Below are 20,528 nucleotides of genomic sequence, written 5' to 3' on the forward strand. Positions count from 1 at the left end.
TGGCCATAAACGAGTTTCAAGCATTGGTTGATCGACTAGTGCAATGGATTATGCAAAGACTTCCTCTAATAAATCCGTCTTTGAAGAAAGTATCTGGCACCTCAATAGAGGTAACACTTATTCCTAGTTGAGGATTGAGGGGTCTAGTGGATCCCCTCCCTACCGCCTTCGTTAAACAACAAAGTAAGAACATGATCCCTCCCGAGGAACATTTTGACGGATCGAAGGCGGGAGAAACACCACCTCCAAACCAGAACAAAGGCAAGGAATTTGTACCTAAGAAAAGCACAACTTTCTTAGTCACATCTTGACTAATGAACTGCCTCGCCACTTCCGAGCACCTCAGCTAGGAGAGTATAGCTTTTTTCAAGGTTCTCTGAAAGTCAACTCGATTTGAGTGGAACAAGAGATGTAAACAAGCCTTCGCACAACTCAAGTCATACCTAATGCATTAGCCTCTTCTTTCCTAGCCAATCGCATGAGAGACTCTGTGGCTCTACTTAGCCGCAACTGAGGGAGTCGTTAGTTCATTTCTACTCCGACAAGAGGGCAACACTCAACACCCTATTTACTTTGCTAGTCATCTTCTAAAAGATATTAAGATAAGATATTTTACCCTAGAGAAATTACCTCTGGCATTGGTCACAACTACTCATAAATTACAACCATACTTCTTGTCATATCCTATCATCGTATTCACCAATATTGCCTTGGGTCAACATTAATTGATGTTGGTGGAGGGAACACTAGATAATTGAATCATAGTTTTAATAATGACAAAAGGTTCAAGTTAAGCTTGTGAAGTTTACTAATGAGCTGAACTGAGTATGTAGGTAGCATAGAGAAGTCCTAGTTGTAGTTGGACAAAGGAAGCCCTAGTCTGGAGGACTAGACAAGCAAGTTCTAGTTTGGAGGATTGGATAAGGAAGTCCTGGTCAAGAGGACTAGGTAGGAAGACTTGACAGATCAAAACACTAGACAGTAAGTCTAAGTGGATATGGAGGATTGGACGTCTAGCGATGGAAGTCCTAGGAGTCTAGGGTCAGATACTAAGCAAAAGTCCAACCAGATCTAGAAGATCAGGTTGGTAAAGGTAAATTTTTCTGAGAGGAGTGGGTGAGGATGCATTCCCTAGAAGGGAACAGTAGATGTCAATCTAACCTAGGATTTTACTGAAAACCTAAAAGTCAATATCAGATAGTTGATAAAACTGTCATTTTCCTATTTTAGATATACTGGACTAACTTTGTGATGTAGGAGATGAGGGACCAAAACTTTGAGTTCCGAACGCCCCTATCTAGATCCAGGCAATTAGATGGTCCAGGCGCCCTGAAAGGATCCAGGCACCCGGACGTCAACCGATTGGGCTAGCGAGGCGGATGAGGTGGTAAGCTCCTAGTGGTCGGGACACCTCAACCTCCAAGCGCTTGAATATGGATAAGACACGGGCGGAGTCAAAGTTGATCCGGCAACCTTTATGTCAGCATCTAAGCTCCTGGAAGGGATACAAACACCAAAAAGATGCTGAGTCAGCATTGGAAATGGATCAACGGGATGACGTGGAGGCGCCCGAAAGGAGTTCCAAGCGCCCGGATCAGCCTATATAACCAGCTGTGAGGGGAAATCCTAGAAGACACATAAACACTATAACGACGACCGTTCTGTACGCAATCGAAGCTCTAATTTTCATCGCTCTAATTTTTGATTTATCTCCTTCTGCACTACTAATCCAAGACCAAGTCTTGGGACACCCTTTCATTTATTTTTTTGTATGCAAGTTTTAATGATCCATCAAGAAGGCTACAACACACCTTGACCTCCTCTCTTCTCTAGTGAAGACTTCATCTATTGGAAGGGGAGGATGAAATACCACCTAAAGACGTAGGTGGAGATGTGGATAATAATCCAGACAAGATTTACGCTCCCAACAGACACAGACGACATTCCACGAAGCATAAAATTGAGGTCGACGCAAAGACAATCCAAACTCTATAATGTGGTCTCAACAAAGAAGAGCTCAATCGAGTTGGTCCCTTCATAAGTGCTAAGGACTTATGGGACAAGCTCATTGAGCTACACTAAGGAACATCAGATACAAAGGTAAGTAAGCTCAACTTACTTTTGAATAAGTTATATAATATTAAAATGTAGGATGATGAATCTGCGAGTGGACTGCACGTAAGGATTCAAGATCTGCTAAATGGTCTGCATGTCATAGAACAACCTATGAAAAATAGAGATGTGATCAGGGATGCCTTGAAAACATTCCCGCAGAACACTTTATGGGCATTAATGATTGAGCGTACAAGATTTCTAGGGAACCTTCTAAAATAAAGTTGGATGAATTATTTTCAGAATTTAAGATTCATGAACAAACTAATGTCAATCCAGTTGAGAAAGAGATTGCACTTCTTGTAGGGTAATTAAAAGAGTGCAAAGCAAGACGTCGACGCAAGCTCGAATCTGAAGACGTATCGGATTCTGACAGCAATGATGAAGTCACCACCGAACTAGTTAACCTAGTTCGGAAGATATTCAGAAAGAAGAAAGGTTTCAAGAAGTCAGACATGAGGAAGGTGATCCAAAAAGCTAGATCAAGCAAGGCTCCTATCAATAAGACTGAAGTTACATGCTACAGCTGCAACAAGAAAGGACACTTCAAGGTGGAGTGTCCTAAGCAAAAAGAAGGAGAGAAGAATAAAGAAGAAGGCACTAAAGGTTACATGGGACGAGTCCTTATTAGAAGACTCAAAGGAGGAGGAGAACACGAGCTTCTTGAGTCTACCGATAAGAGAGGAGCTAGCTGAGATCGAGTCCGAACCCGACACTAAATCCGAAGTCGAGTCTGAATCAAGGCACTAATCCGTATTCGATTCAGAAGGCTTGAACACCAATATAAGTGACAAATTAAGTAAAAATTATATTATATTATTTACTGCTTATCTAGGAAACTGACAAAATCTATAGTCCAGGTTAAGTCTCTCCCAAAGGAGATTACACTCCTTAAGGAGAAAATTAATGTCTACTCTTCAACTAAAAAGGTTTAGACTGAAACTTTGATTCAAGTCCAACTTGCGAAAGAAAATTTCAATCTAAAAATTCAAGTTGAAGATCTGAAAAGATCATTGAAAAAGTTCACTTCGGGCTCCGAATATTTTAACATGATGCTTGAAACTCAAAGGGTTGTATACAACTGATCTGGACTTGGACACAAAATCAGACACAAATCATATTTGTTATTGGTAAATCGAACCCAAATACCTTTAGTTCAAGCATGGGTTCCCAAGTCTAGCTTGATCAATCAAGTTGGACGAAACTAATACTGGATTCCCAAGGATCAGATTCATTATCTGACCAGACCCAACAGGGGTGATGATCCAGGGGGATCCAAAATCAAAACCATCCTAGCTAAATAAGACTTGCTTGATTTTATTTTTTATTTTCTTTATTTTGTGTTGAATTTAGATTGAACCTAGACTAGTTAAGGACATAGGCCTGATTAATACTTGCCCAGCCTAGTATCAAGATGGGGCGAGATGATAGTACGCTAGGAAAACTTGATTTAGGTAATCAAGTGGGGTAAGGAGTACCCTATTTGGTCTACTTAGCAGAGTGGAAATAACTGAAGTAACATCGCCAAACCTTAGACTAGTTAGACCAAAGTCTTTTCTTAGATTAACTAAATATATAATTTCACGAATTAGCTTTGTCTTATAAAGTGGTTGTTGTTTCGATAATCAAGAAGGTCTCTATGTCTCGCCACTGTCTAGAAGCTAAAACCTGAACCTGAAGTGTATACTTAATTAGTCAATGATTAAACTTAAATCTAACTCAAAGTTAATGAAGTCGTAGAAAATTATATTTTAAATTAATTAAGATAAAATTAAAAAACTATCTCATACAACTCATAGGATGAACTAGTTGATAATCTAGAAATAGGTGAGATGGAACTAGAAACTTAATTAAATTAAAACTTAATCAAATTAAACTTACTTAATTAAAACATAATCAAATTAAACTAAACTTAATCAATTAAAACTTAATTAAATCAAAACTTAATCAAATTAAGAATTACTCAATTAAAACTTAATTAAATCAAAACTTAATTAAATTAAACTAAACTTAATCAATTAAACATAATTAAATCAAAACTTAATCAAATTAAAACTTACTCAATTAAAACTTAATTAAATTAAAACCTAATCAAATTAAATTAAACTTAATTAAATTAAACTTAATCAATTAAAACTTAATCAAATTAAATTAAACTTACTCAATTAAAACTTAATTAAATCAAAACTTATCAAATTTAAAACTTAATCAAATTAAATTAAATTAAATCAATTAAAACTTAATTAAATCAAAACTTATCAAATTTAAAACTTAACAAATTAAAACTTAATCAACATAAATTTAATCAAGTTAATCCTAATCAAACTTAAATCAATTAAAACACAACCCATTAAAACCCAACCCGTGAATTGAAGTCCGATTTGATGAAATCTAGGACACCTAGATACAAATCCAGACACCCTGAACTGCTTCTTGAACACTGCTCAATTTTATTTAGGCACTCGCGATTTTTGAAATTTAGGCGCTTGGAGTAAATCTAGGCTCCCTGCATCGCTGCGAAATCCAAGCGCCCGGAACATGTCTATATAGGCACCCAAAATCTAATTCACAGCCACCCCCAAATTCTCTTCCAACTCGCGAAAAGTTTCCCCGCACGGCCGTCAAGCGTGTCTATGTCATCCAATCCTTATGATTCGATCCGATATGCCTAGGTAAGCTTCTAAACAATCCCTAAGTTCATTTACGCCATTTTCAATTAGTTAAATTCTAAATTTATGACATTAAGATTAAGAGAAAGGCTATTGAGGTTGGAACTTCTAGCACCCAACACAGATCCTAGATTCCCCACTGAGGAGAATAGGATTAGATTTGCATCCATGACATTTAATTTGTACTTTTACATTCTAGATATTGATGTAAGATATTTTTTTACGATCATGCAAACCTACAGTTGATGTCATAGAGCACTATGAGTTAGATAGACTAGTTTATTGTACTTGCCTGATTAACATAGGTATGTGTGTTGAGCTGTACAATAACCTAGTTCAAATTGATAACCTGATCTATTCCACCAAAGTTAGAGGTAGAGACTTCATTTTATCTCTGACCATCATTAGAAAGCACTCAGAACTTGAACATTCATCATGTACTTTTTCATGTTACCCTCCCAGGAATAGACCTTTTGATGATCCCTACTCCCATATTACCCTAGATATCATGCATTCATATTTCTTTGGAGAGGAGAGATCCCTACAGTGATCCAGTTTCCATCTGTCAAACTCAGAGTACAAGACTATGTTCTATATAGAGTCTTAGTGACCTGCATTCTACCCCTTACTACTAGAGATGTCGTTATGATGCGACCATTCCATATATTTTTATTATATGCATTGTATCATAGATTAGATATAGATATTAGTTTACACATTTTTCTTACCATCATTTTTTCATCTAGTATCACTACTAGTAGGAGAGTTCATATGTCCTACTGTCATATTTTGACCTCACTTCTAGCTTCCCTTGGATTTGACATTACCTCAAGTAATGCCATACTAGTGAGTGAATTTAACATGTTAGGCATTAGAAACTTCTCCTTAACTAGGGTCCACTTAAATGAGGATAGGATCTTGTCCTGTAGACGGGGAACCAACCTCAGCCTGAGTAGGCAACCGAGGATGAGAAGGACGACATTGACCTAGCAGACCTTCTTCAGATTCCACCTCCACCTCCACCTCCTATCACTATAGAACAGAGAATGATCAGACTGGAAGAGTTAGCCACCAATCTATAACAGACTATGACTAGTCAGTATGTGAGCTTGGAAGAGCGGAGTTAGGCTAGGCATGCTAAGATGATAGACATGCTCATATCTTGGAGCATGAGCCATCCACCTCCACCTCCCCAGTAGACCTCAGTAGTTTTATCTTTTTTATTAGTTGCAGTTTGACTCCAATTGACATTATGTTGACTTTATTTGAGTTTGACTTACCTTATGGTATTTATTGACTTAGTTACCATCTATTGCATTTTGCTAAATTATAAATATGCTTAGTATATTAGTAGACTAATTTTCACATGTTCAAATTATCTTTCTATTATAAAATTTTCAAAACTCATAATTTTTCAATATATTATTACTTATATTTTTAAAAAAATTTAAAATTGTTCACTTATGATTTTTGAAAAACTTAATTTTTTAAAAAATATATTTTTAAAATTATGATTTCAAAATTAAAGAAAAATCTAGATTTAACCTAGACATTCTCAGTAGAAATTATACATTTATAGATTTAGGCTAACTGTATCTCACAAAACACACTAGATCTAACTTGTTTGTGTATTATAAAATCTAGAACGATGTGAGATGCATAGGGTAAAAGCTTGAGTTTTTGATGTTTATATTAGTGCATCAAAATAAATTTGGGCTAAAAATATAAACATGGATCAGGTTAAGTATTCATTCATAATAAAGACTAGCTAAAAAAATATACTTAACTTGACTAACTTCATGAAAACTACTATCTTTTGATAGTCAACTAGTAACAATAAATTAGACATGTGACTAAGGCTAAAATTTTTTATTTAATTATTTTTATATATTATATAGACATCATGCTTGGACTCAAATCCATAATTTTCTAAATTGATTGAAGTTTTTTATTATTTTAAATTTTTTCTCTCAATATTTATTTTTAATTATGCCAAAGGGGGAGAAAGAGTATAAGTTTAAATTTTAAAGTTAATGGTTTCAAATTTTTATGAAAAATTGAGAGCATAAATTTCAAAGTTTTCAAAATTATTTTAAAGTATTTTTTTGAAAAATTACTTTCTCTTAGAATTTTTTTTTCAAAATCTAAGTCTTACAGCTTTTTCAAAAGAGGCATCGTTAGATGTTTTAAAAAGCAAAATACACTTTTTGAAAAACATTTTTAAAATATGTTCAAAAGCACTAAGTATACTTGAATGATTCGTAGACCCAAATTGGCAAATTGAAAGAATTATGTCTAGTTAAGTGGGAAAGATAAAACTTTATTTTTAAAATTTTATTTAAGTATACCTTAATTTCAGGAAGAGACACTAAGTTAAGGGGGAGTCAAAAGTTTTTTTGACTTGGAATTTTTTATGGCATTATTTTGAAAGGAAGTTTTTACTTAACTTTGAATCGAGATTGCTCTAATAAAAAAACGAGGAGATTGTTGGTGTAGGGAGTATCAGATAATCGAACCATGATTTTGATAATGACAAAAGATTCAAGTTAAGCTTGTGAAGTTTACTAATGAGCTAAACTGAGTGTGTAGGTAGCATAAGAAAGTCCTTAATGAGCAAAGGAAGTTCTAGTCTGAGGACTAAGCAGGCAAGTCCTAATCTGGAGGACTAGACAAGAAAATCTTGATCAGGAGGATTGGGGAAGACTTGGCAAAGCAAAGCATCAGGTAGGAAGTCTAGGCTGGTCCAGAGGACCGGACATCTAGCGGTGGAAGTCTTAGGGGCCAAGGGTCAGATGCTGAGTAAAAGTTCAACCAGGTATGGAGAACCGGGTTGGCAAAGGTAAATTCTCCTAAGAGGAGTAAGTGAGGACGTGTTCCCTAGAAGGGAATAGTAGGCGTCTGTCTGACCTAAGATTTCACTTGAAATCAGGCATCCTGAAAGGATCCAAGCACTAGGACGTCAGCCGATCAAGCCAGCCAAGTCGATGAGGTGGCAGGTTCCTAGTGGTCGGGACATCTCACCTTGATCATATAATTAATTTTGAGGCCTCTGGGCAACTCATCAAATGGAAAATAGAGCTTAGTGAATATGACATCCAGTACTTATCCAGGACTACTATTAAGGCACAAGCATTAGTTAATTTTTTAACTGAGACCCCAGAATAGGAGTTAAAGAAACCTAGCGGATCTTTGTTGATGGATCATCTACGAAGCAAGACAGTAGAGTTGGGGTGCTACTCATCTTGCCTCATGAAGAGATGATACAGCTCGTCATCCAATTAAACTTTTGAGCCTCTAATAAGAGCCTGAGTACGAGTCGCTATTAGTTGGACTTCGAGTAGCTAAACAAGTTAGTGCCTCTCAAGTTGTCATTCACTCCGATTCTCAACTGGCAGTACATCAGCTTGAAAGAAAGTTTGAAACTAAGAATGACCAACTCCTAAGTTATGCTAAGACTTTCGAAAAATTAAGAAATGAATTCCATGAAGTCACCCTTCATAGAATACCTCGAGCTAAAAATCAGAAAACAGATGAGCTTGTCAAAATGACAAGTGTCTTATCTACATGAACATTAGAAGACCCGGTCACTCGAGTTCAACTAGTTTCATAAATAGATCAGGTGTCTATGCAAGATCAAATAATCGATTGGTGACTCCCATTCATTTCCTTCTTAAAGGAAGGAACCCTACCTAACCATCAAGAACAAGCTCAACTCCTCAAAAGACAAGCAACTTGATTCATGCTAATGGATGACTATCTATACAAGAAGGCTTTCTCCCAACCACTTCTTAAATGCCTCGATCCCAAAGATGTCAAATACATTCTATGTGAATCATCAAGGCAGTTGTGGTAATCACATAGGTGGTCGAACTCTTTCAATAAAAGTCCTGCTAGCGGGTTATTTCTGGCCGATTCTACAAGCAGATGCAGCTCAATTAGTCTGCACCTGTGTCAAGTGTTAGAGGCATCAAAATCTCGCCCGAACCCCAACAGAGTTCTTAAAGACAACTACTATTTCTTGCCCCTTTGACCGGTGAAGAATCAATATTGTCGACCCTTTCCCTATAGGACCCAACTAGAAGAAATTTCTCATAGTTGTGGTCAACTATTTCTCTAAGTGGGTGGAGGTTGAACCTCTATTTCGGATAACAAAAGATGTTGTATTTAAATTTCTATGGAAGAACATTGTTTGTCGATATGGCCTACCTTGCAAACTAATCTTTGACAATGGTTGCTAGTTCCAAGGATGCAAGCTCAAGGAGTGGTGCGAAGGCTTTAGCATTCTTCACCTCAATCACTTACTCGTAGAGTAACTGACAACATACATTTTTGTAATTTATTTTTGACCCTAATACTTGATGTTTTGATCCTCTCGCTGTGTAAATATTGAGTATTAACACATTTTATGAGTAGGAATTTATTTTAGACTATATTGATTATTTCTACAGATTTGAGGGTTGAATCTAATATTTTTTATATGTTTTTGTAGGATACCTAAAGGGTCATGAAATTGGGCCAAGTTCAAGAAGGTCATATGGGCATCTTGGGCTAAGTTGGGGAGAATAGAGCTTGACAACATTACTTGGATGAGGCATTCTTCCCTTTGGATCCTTTAGCTACTAATCACTCTTTATAGGTATGCATATAACTATCCATGTCAGTCTTTCTCTTAAAAATCCACTTACACCTAATGGGTTTGATCCTTTCAGATGGAACAATCAAAGTTCATACTTGGTTAGTGTACATGGATTCTATTTTGGACCTTATGGCCTCTAGCCATTTCTCAAAATCTGGGCTCATTACAACTTCTTGATAGGACGTAGGCTCACTGAGATCAACAAGTATTACATCATCGTGGCCAAACAAGAAAAATGAATATCTCGCATGTTGACAACGTACCCTATCAGATCTGCATAGAGCTTATTCTACTTGAATAGGTTGTTGCTCCATAACTTCTTGCGGTGTAACAGATTCATGATCTACAATACTTTGTGATGCCTGTTCAATTTTCATCAAGGCCTCAATGCTAATTTGAGTATCTTGAATTTTTTTCAAGATTGACTTTACTCCCACTAGTCTTTCTAGAAATAAACTCTCTTTTTAGAAAAATATCATTTCTAGCAACAAATACTTTATCTTGTATGAGATTATAAAAGTAATAGCCCTTCGTTTCCTTAGGATATCTTACAAAATAGTACTTATCAGATTTGGATCTTAGTTTTTCTAAGACTTGACATCGAACGTAAGTCTCACAATCCTAAATCTTCATGAAAGACATCTTTGTGGGGACTAACCGCCGGATGAGCCATGATCCAGATCTAACCATGTGGGGACCCTCGGAAAAAACAAAGGAAGTAGGGGAGGCTCGGACCATGAGGGACATGGCAGTCGGACCATGAGGGACATGACAGCCGGACCATGAGGGACATGGCAGCCGGACCATGAGAAATGGCAGCCGGACCATGAGAAATGGTAGGGGAGCTTCCAGTGGTCTTTTGTTTGAGGGGGGATTATTGGGTTGCAAGGGTGCAAACATAGTCCCACATCTAAAACACATGGGAAAGATCATGGGTTTAAAAGGATGAAAAGTATCTCCATTGGAATGAGGCCTTTTGGGGAAAGCCCAAGAGCAAAGTCATGAGGACTTAGGCCCAAAGTGGACAATATCATGCCATTGTGGAGATACAGACATCCTTTTGGACCCAACAATCTTAGGACTCTTCCCAATCTATATCGTAGATGGTGTCTTCATGATGACTTTAGACGGAACACAATTAAGTGTGAAGGCAATCGTCTCTAGAGTATGTCCCTAGAAAGAAGTAGAAAGATTTGTCTAACTCATCATTGATCGTATCATATCTTATAAAGTATGATTTCTCCTCTCTGAGACATCATTCCATTGTGGTGTTCCAAGTAGAGTGAGTTGAGACATGATCCCAACCTCAATGAGATGATCATGAAATTCTTAGCTAAGATATTCACCACATCAATCTGATCGAAGCATCTTAATATGCACTAAGTTGATTTTATACTTTATTCTTGAATTCTTTAAACTTTTCAAAAGATTCTGACTTATGTTTCATTAGAAAGATAGTCGTATCTATTGATATCATCAGTAAAGTAATAAAATACTAATAGCCTCCTCTAGCTGCTATAGTGAAAGGGCTACAAGCATCAATATGTATGAGTCTAACAAATCATTGGCTCCTACATAATGTCTATTAAAACGAGTCTTTGTCATCTTGTCTTGAAAACAAGTTTCACATACCTCATATGATTCAAAATCAAATGAATCCAAAAGTCCATCTTTATAGAGTTGTGATATATGATTCTCATTTATGTAACCCAAGCAACAATGCCAGAGATATTTTTGATTTAAATTATTAGTTTTGTACCGTTTGGTATTTATGTTATAGATTAAGTTTTCAAAGTCTAGAACATAGAGTCCATTCATAAGAAGTGCATTACAATAGTACATATCATTTAAATGAACAGAACAACATTTGTCTTTTATTATAAATGAGAAACTTTTCTTGTCTAAACAAGAAATAGAGATAATGTTCTTAGTTAAGGCAGACACATAATAGCACTCTTTTAGTTTCAAAATAAGCCCAGTGGGCAAAGATAAGGAATATATTCTTACATCTATAGCAGCAACTCTTGCACCATTGACTACTCATAAGTCTATTTTGTCCTTTATCAACGATCTAATCTTTCTTAGGTTGTGCACATTAGTACAAATGGGAGATGTATAACCAGTATCTAATACACATGAAGAAGAAATAGATAGATTACCTTTTATAACATATATAGAAGAAATAGATAGATTGACTTCTATAATATATATGCCTGAGGCAGAAGTCTGGCTTCTCTTCATTTTAACTTCCTCCAAATATAGTTTGTAGTTTCTCTTCCAATGTCCGATCTCACCACAGTGGAAGCAGGTTCCTTCCTTAGGCTCCCTGCATTTAAGTTTCAATGCATAAGATTTGGGTTTGCCTTTGGCTTGGGTCTTACCCTTACCTTTGGGCTGTCGTTTGCCTTTGCCCTTTTACACCATCAATATGGTACTAGGCTTAGTCTTCTTAAGATTGAGTTTAGTAGTTCTCAACATGTTTAACATTTCAGGTAATGGCTTGTTAATTTTATTTATGTTATAGTTCATGACAAATTAATTATAGCCTTCTAGCAATGATTGTAGAACAAGGTCAGTGGTGAATTCTTAGGCCAATGGAAATCCCAATCATTTAAGGTTCTCAACGTGCCCAATCATTTTAAATACATGAGTTTCTACGAGACTTCTTTCTTTGTGTCTTGCATTAAAATAGAGCTTTAGATATTTCAAATCTCTAATGCCTTGTCTGCCCTTAATTTAGTTGTCTAAGATGTTCAACCATATGGTGAGCATCCATGTTCTCATGTTGCTTCTGAAGCTCAAAGTTCATGGTAGCAAGCATAAGGCATGACACATCCAATGCATCATTTGATGCTTCTTATAAGCAAAAGTAGCATTAGTGGTGGGTGCTTCAGAAATAGGTTGCTCTAGGAGCTTCAGAAATAGATTTCTCTAGGACATACAATTTTTATTCTTGCTTGAAAATAATTCTCAAGTTTCTATACCAGTCCAAAAAATTAACTTCATTAAGTTTGTCCTTATCAAGGACAGATTGCAGAGAGAGTATTAAACGTATTTGACAATATGGTAATCTACAATAAAAAATGAAGAAATAAGTATCATATTTAAATCATTTAATTAGGTCTTTAATTAAATGATTCTTCCACTAAACTATAAAGCTTGGTAGGAGCAAGTCATGGATGTGGGCAACTAGAGCTTACTTACACTATTAGCTCCAAACCCAATAGCAATGATATACAAGTGTGACAAGATCTATATTATACCTCATCTTGAGTTAGCTGGCTAATTGCTCAAGACTCGTATAATTTAGGTAGGAAATGTATACCAATACATCATATGCATTAGGTGAATAAGATTATTTGTTCATTTGCCCAATGCAAGGGGTATGCCTCTAAGTTCTCAATCCAATTGAGGTAACTTAGTTAAGTCTCACCTAAAGTTCAATATTTGGATATCATAATTATTCTATCGCACTCTACTAAAATAAATTGAGTCACTTTACTTTGGCAAACATGTCTAAAATTGATTAAGGTAAAAGTGAGTACCAAACTTTGGTAGACATATAAAAATGACCTAATTAACATAATACTACTAATTAAACATGCATCACATACAAATATAACACACATCAACATATATGCATAATTAAAAATGTTACATGATTATGGCTCATCTACTACGATCTTCTCAAGCCAATGAGAAGATTGAAAGGTCACCCTAAAGAATTGCATCTTCTTCAAGTGCTTCCTTGATTATCATGTATTGTTGGCCTCCTCCCTTTCCATTGTCGTCCGATAAACTAGTATTATTCTTAATTGTACATTACAAATTTAAAGAAATCTCGAGTTACATTCGAGGAGAGTCAAATTTTACAACTGGAAGTATAAAGGTAAAAGATACGACATATAGGTCGTATTATGAATTACAATATGCACACACACATAATCCAATCATATTGGATAAAAGGGGTCATAATCATGCACCATGGCATACATCATTTGTAATAGATCTTAACCATGCACTATAACATACTTTTATTATAATTCTAAACAATGATTTGTGAGATGCAACCTTACGATGGTCTTACTATAAGGTCATGAAAGATTTATTGAACGAAATCAGACTATAACACACATTCATATTATATATGAAGATGCTACAATCCTTTAGTTTGATCAACACAAACTATTTGCTTAACAAAACCACTTATACAATCATGTTAATCATAATAAACACGTGCTCGTTATCTATATCACATATCAAATAGAACTAAAACGATTAATACACATTCGCAAGCGACTCTAATATCACTGTAGAAATCTTTTATGAAAAATAATAAATAAACATAGCAGAATAAAACTGATTCCTCCATAGATTCATGCGAATGCAGTATACATGTTTGATCGAGTTGTCATCTTTGTTTCATGAACGGAATAATCCTGGAAGCAAGTTAATTCGGTAGATCTCAGCACGATCAGAATGGTCATGCCTCTTCGGTATCCACATGAACACGTCCTTTGTTCATCGCACAAACTCAGCCTTCGGAGAAGAACCACCTTCGTTGTGCTAACAACTTGGATGATTTGGCCAAGAGGAGAAGAAGAAGAGACTATAAGTGATCATCCACCAAATGCATAAAAAAATGATCTTTTGTACTCATCTAATGAATACAAAGGTCATCCAATGAATGCAAAGGGTCATCCAATGAATATAAATGATTATCCAATGAATACCAATAAATACAATGGGTCATCCAATGAATACAAAAGATTTTTATTTTTTGCTCTCCTTTTCATCAATGTTCTATTATTAATCTCTATTAATGGACATTAATCCTCTTTAGTGGTTGAGTCTAATTCAATAAGTCTAATTCGAATTAAGCTCAATCCAATAATCTAATAATTGGATTCATTTGAGTCTAACTCAATGAGTCTTACTCGGATTAACTTAACCCTATAATTTTAAGGTCCATTATATTTTAGTCAAACTAAAATAAACTCATTTTCAAATCAACACCAATAGGTTCTCATAAAGTTAACAATGTATCTAAAATAACATTTTAGATACATAAGCAATAAGTAACATCTAGCAATGCATTATTGCTACCCAAATGATGAGAAATGTCAAAATCCGACCTAACCTTTCTACATCTATTATCTTGTATAACTTGGTCCTTCTATTCTTGATATCTAAATTAATCCATGAGGCATAGATCATATCATCCCCTTATCAATCTTTGTGTTTCTTGATCTCTAAGTAGACTCACTTAACTAAACAAACTCAATATCTCATATTGACTTAATATATACCCATGTGTCGACTTAATATCTTATATATTTATGGCTTATGAGATTAAGTCATTAGTTGACCTACATGCTAGTCTCAACGCACTAATATTACCCTTGTATATTAAAGTTTGACTATAAATAGTTAAGAGTAGTGTTCTATATATATCTATAGTCTCCTACTATTAATTCAATCAATTCATATACTATAGACTAGAATCTACTAGCCTAAGATATTATTATACTTATTCATCTGACACAGATTTGAAGTAAATATAATAACCATAAACTTTGTCTTTTATTAATGAAATATGATACAAAAGTTTCCTTATCAATCATCTCATAATTGACTCTAAGAGCTAATACTAATACGTCCACCCGACTCAAACAGTCCGATCTTCAAAATCACTCTCCATCTACTTAATTTCCTTGTCTACAGTTAGGGCCTACACCCTATGTTAACCCACTGACAACTATTATGAATGTTTTCAAACACAGTGCTATGGTTGAAGAAAGAGGCAATCATATAGCTGTTAGACCTGATCTTCTAAATGTTCCCCTACAGATACGTGGCGCTTAGCGATTGGAGAGACCGCCAATGTCTTTTGCATCTAGTTTCCTCATTAGCTCTAACATGGAAATGCTCTTTGTGTTACTTTATAAATCCTAAGGAAGGTATGTGCAAGAGGTATTGTCACATGCACACTCATCCTTCTCTCTTTTTTTTTCTTCTTCTTCCCTATTATTTTCATCTTCTCCTAACTTCTGTGCTAACTTGAGGGTCAAAATGACCACGCTAAGTCCTACATCGACGCTCATTCTAATCCTCATTTGAGTGTTGAAGACATCTCTAACGTTCTCTTCTTCATTAAAACCTTCGTTGTCCATCTCACAGTAGTTGCTTCCTACTGGATGATCAAACCGCGATCTCAAATAGAAATATTCACGATTAATCAGATCGTAATAATTACATATTTAAATTAAAAAAGAGAAAGAAATTCTATCCTTGAAGGTGGATGATAAGTAGCATTTTCTGCGGATAAATTAGGATCAGATTGGACCGATTTGATTGTATTTTATATCATAAATAGAGTTTTTGGGTTGATTCTTTATCTGAATGAGGTTTAGGTGTTATTCTATTTTTTCATTAATTTATGACATTTATGGATATTAATTGGTTGTAATTTATTTTACAGAAAATCAATTTGAAGAAAGTTAATACTGATTCGAGTACGGGATAAAATGGAGTTAATTTGGCTTAATCAAGGTTCAAATTGGGTTCAGCGAGGTTCAACTCGAGTTTGGTTCAGGCTGACTCAAGCTAATCGGGTTCAATTTGAGTTTGGCCTGGTTCAACCATTTCAATTTCAAGCTCAATCAATACACAACCCAGCCAACAAGCCAAGTCCAATAAAAGCTCAAATTTCAGCCCAATCAATCCGGTTCAAACCAATTAATTCAAATCGGTTAAATTCCATCAGCCAGTTCAATTACAACCGGTTTAGCACAACGAGGTTTAAGGATCACAGGTTCACACAAAGAATGGGGAGCTCACTGTTACTTCTCAAATCGCGGCTACTGTTTCTCCTTCCCCGATCTCGCGATCCCGAGCTCCCACCATCTCTATCACCTCCCGTCGCCCATCTCCATCGCCCAACCCCTTCATCCTTCCTCTCCGATCAGCAAAGAGCAGCAGTGACCGGAACTATGGTGAACGAGCGCCGACCATCCGCCTCCCCTCCCCTGTCGTTCGTGCTCTGCTGCTGTGAGCGGAGTGCCCAGCTGCGGTGGCTGGCGACAGCATCCTCCTCCGCCTCCATAGAAGCTCCGAAAGTAATCGGGCCTTGTCTGCGGTTTGCAGCAAGGAATCACTGATCCCTGTCTGCGGTTCACAGCAGGGGGATCAATCGGCAGCTTCGTTTTCCGCCGTCACTAGAAAAGGGTAAGTTAAGGAGTTTCATTTTTTTTGTTTACTAATGTTTGTATGCGGTTGCAGTAGGGGTCAGCGGCATAGGAATGATTCCGAGCTTCGTTTTCTCCAATCGATTCTCATCGTGAGCAGAGTGCCTGGCGAGCCATTGTCCTGTTGGCGTGAAATCCACCTGAGTGCCGATTGCCCTGTTCTGATCTAATTGGGAAGAAGAATCCACCACCCTCTTCTTTCCTTGTTGTCCTCTGTTCTGAACCGAAAGGGAAGGAAGCCACCAACCCTAGTCTTTCAATTGTTTCCTTATTCTGTTGCTATTTGACTTCATGAATTCAAAAACCCCCTAAATGTTTCATGGTGACTTTTGAGTGTGTTCCAATTGTTTGTGGTGTTTAGATGGTTTGAATTTGTGCTAGTGCTTGAATGTTGTGAATGTTTAATGAACAAGATGTGTACTCAATTCATTTGGTTGGAATGTGAACTTATTAATCATTGATTCGTTGCTGTATGACTTATGGCCTTGTGATCATGAGTGGAATTCATGTTGAATATTGAACTTTTGCTATCGATAATTAATTGGTGTGTTGTAGTGCATGTTTGTGAACTTGTTCAAGATGAGTGAGATTGTAACCGGTTACACAAAATGTTGTATGTTTAATTATTGAAATGAATTGTTGAACATGTATGTTGTTAGAATTGGATTTGTTTCGTTATTATTTGTGATATGATGTTGAGTTGTGTGGTTAGATGGTTAATATGGCTAATGCAGTTAATTGAATTGTGGTCATTTGAAATTTTGTTAATGCTCTAGTTATTGGAACCGGTTCTATGATTGTTTAAATATTGGATTCATGTGCACATGTGTTAGTTTGTTGTTTGAGTAGTGTGAATATGTTTTGTATGTATTTTAATGTATGATGTGAATTTAGTGTAGATTGTATGTTGTTGTAAGTTGAATAAATGAATTTCATATTGTATAGTGAATTTATGTTAATAAATAGAATTCATATACAATAAGTTGTTCTTATGTGATGTTGTACTTTTAATTGTAAATGATGTATACTTAATATTCTTCTATTAATTGTAGGATTTAATTATCAATAAAAATTTTGCACCATGTGGTCATTGAATCCTGATCCAGACCTCTCTATATTACTTAAATGATATTTAGAGATTTAATAAATAATAAATATTTAATTAATTTTGATAATATAAATGATAAAATAAATAAAATAAAATAAAACACCTAAAAAACACATCCGGTCATAGGACTATAGAAACTCCTTCCAGCCCATCTCTTTCATTATCAATGATGATCCATTTACAAAATCAACTTTGATAATCGCCAACACCAACCACACTTTATTGTTCTACTTCAGAATTTCAGAGGCAGTCAGGACACTACCTTTAGTACTTCTTCCACAGATAAAGGCATACTGGAATGTTGATACAAGCTAATCCATGAGCCTTACAGCCAAAATACCTTGTAGATGATTTTAATTAAACAGTCGTCCTTTGATTGCTCTGGCCCATCTTTCATGGTGAAAAGGGCCACAAAAGCATAATTCACTTTTGCTAGCTGTAACCTGTAAAGAAGCGGCGCGCCTCCGTCGAGCGTCGGCCTACACGGTGCGACGATTCTGATATTGAGACGAGACCAATTCCAAAAAAGCATCCAGGGAAGAAGACGAGCTCTCAGGGAATCCGCCGGCGAAGAATTCCCGCGCCGAAGCAGCGCGCCTCCTGATGCCTTCGTCGCCCATCAATTTTCGGATACCGCTCGCCAAGTCCTCCTTCGTCACTGCAGTCGCCGAGCTCAACCCGTCGACGGGGCGTCGGACGGCGCACCCCACCTTGAGGTGACGCACTACCAACTTGGCGTTGTGGTGCTGGTCCCCTCGCACAGGCCACGCCAGAATCGGCACGCCGCGCGCCACTGCTTCCACGGTCGAATTCCAACCGCAGTGGCTCAAGAAACCCCCCACTGCCGAGTGGCCTAGGATCAACAGCTGAGGCGCCCACCCTCGGATTACCATTCCCTGCCTCCGCTTTGCCACTTCCTCTGCCTGCAGCAGCAATCGACGACCATCGCTCTCCGTCGGTTGTCCCATTGCGTCCAACGCCTTCGCCTCGGGCTGCATAACCCACACAAACGGCAGGTTCACGTCGTCCAAGGCGGCCGCAAGCTGGGCCAGCTCCTCGCCTGAGGGGGCGATCAGTGATCCGAACGATATAAAGATCACCGATCCCGTCGGCTTCGCGTCCAACCATTGGACGAGCTCCTTCTCGTCCACGCCGAACTCTTTCCCGCTACGGACCTCGCCCTCCCCCGCCGACCCAGCCTCGGCTCGCCAGAACGAATCAGGCAGCAACGGGCCGACGCCCCAGGCCGGCTTCCCCGCCGCCTTGGAGACGTAGTCCAAGAAGGGACGCTCCAGATCGCAGCACGTGTTGATGAGCAGCGCGGTGGCGCCGTCAGCCCCCTCGACGCCCCTCTGGCGGCGAGGTCCACCGGGGCGACCCGGGCCGCCGAAGGGCTTGTGCCGGGTGCTGAGGATGTCGGCGGGAGTGAGGGCTATGTCGTCGGGGAGGCCAGGGATGCGAACCGCGGCGGAGGAGTCGGGGAGGGCGTCGACGTCTAGTTGCCAGGACACGTGGTCGAGGGCTGCGGCGCATGCGCCGGAGGTGAAGAGGCTGACGGCGGGGACGGAGTGCGCGAGGCAGGTGTCGATGAGGCCGCTGAGCATATCGTCGACGACGACGCAGAGGAAGGAGGTGTTCCGGGCGAAGAAGGCGAGGAGGAGGGAGTCGAGGGCGTCCTCGAGGGGCTTGGGCTGGATGCGGAAGGGGTGCGGCAAGGGGATGATCTGGAGGGGGCGAACGAGGGGATGGGGAGAAGCGAAGGTGGCGGAGGAGGGCAGGAGGATAGCGACCCTGTAGTTTCGGCGGGCGAAGTGAGCGCTGAGTTGGGTGGCCGGGAAGATGTGGCCGGCGTGAGGGAACGGCACCACCACGATGTCAGCCTCCAAGTTAGGAATAGCTTCAGCCATCCCCCGATTCTGTCGACACTGTCCGGTCTCCTCCCTACTCGATCGATATCTAGCTTGGGGACTTTGCCTTTGCCACAAATTCTGGGGGGTTTAATACACAGAGAGGAAGGAGGAAGCTGATTCCAATTACGCCTCTCGAATGCCTTGATCGATGCTGCCACTCCAAGCCTTGGCGCTCAAGACTCTGACTTGCGATTTGGGCACGTGCAATAACGAGGGCTCACCGCCTGGAAATGCCACAGCTTGTGGCACGGAATGAGACTCTTAGATTTCACACCTCATAGTCAAAGTGCCGACTTTCTTTTCCTGGCATGAATTATTGCGATCCATGAAAATGATGAAGCAGAAAATTTTCTAAATCGGAGCGACTGGTTGAAATACACGGGAGAGTCAAGATTGGACTTTAGATCATAATTGGTCTGACTTTTTTTTTTAGCGAAAGATGGACTTGTACAAATGCATACAACTCTCATGTTATGGATAACATGGTTGAAGGATGTTTCGGATCTTCTAGGTTACCAACAAGTGTTTGCCTCAATTTAAAGTCGTAGACGGTTGGAAAAATTTAAGAGTAATTATTATTATTTTATTATTTAAATATCTGTTTCTTTTTAAAAGGTAGACATCATTTTATTAAACCGCACGTAGGTTTATATTACTCATTTTGTATATTTAACTTTTGTAATTCTAAAAGCATATAGCGCATTCCTATTATATCTCTCTCCTCTCTCCCTCTCTCCTCTCTCCTCTCTCCTCTCTCCTGCTTTCCGTGTGCACGCTTGAACGGTATTTTTTTGCCCCCACGGGCGGGGTCAGCTGGTCCTTGCAGCATGAGGTGGGCGGTTCGAG

At 38.2% G+C, this 20,528-nt stretch overlaps 1 protein-coding gene across 1 annotated transcript; it reads right to left on the reverse strand.

Annotated features, from left to right (window-relative positions):
• Positions 1-17,903: 17,903 nt before the first annotated feature.
• On the reverse strand, positions 17,904-20,134 carry LOC141846636 (UDP-glycosyltransferase 73C4-like). Its single transcript, XM_074734676.1, has one exon. It carries the CDS (start codon positions 19,677-19,679, stop codon positions 18,252-18,254), a length of 1,428 nt encoding a protein of 475 aa, XP_074590777.1. The 5' UTR covers positions 19,680-20,134; the 3' UTR covers positions 17,904-18,251.
• Between the last annotated feature and the right edge of the window lie 394 nt (positions 20,135-20,528).

Source organism: Curcuma longa, chromosome 15, assembly GCF_044706935.1.
Source record: "Curcuma longa cultivar G26 ecotype Majalengka, Jawa Barat chromosome 15, ITB_CL_G26_1.1, whole genome shotgun sequence".
Lineage (NCBI taxonomy): Eukaryota > Viridiplantae > Streptophyta > Magnoliopsida > Zingiberales > Zingiberaceae > Curcuma > Curcuma longa.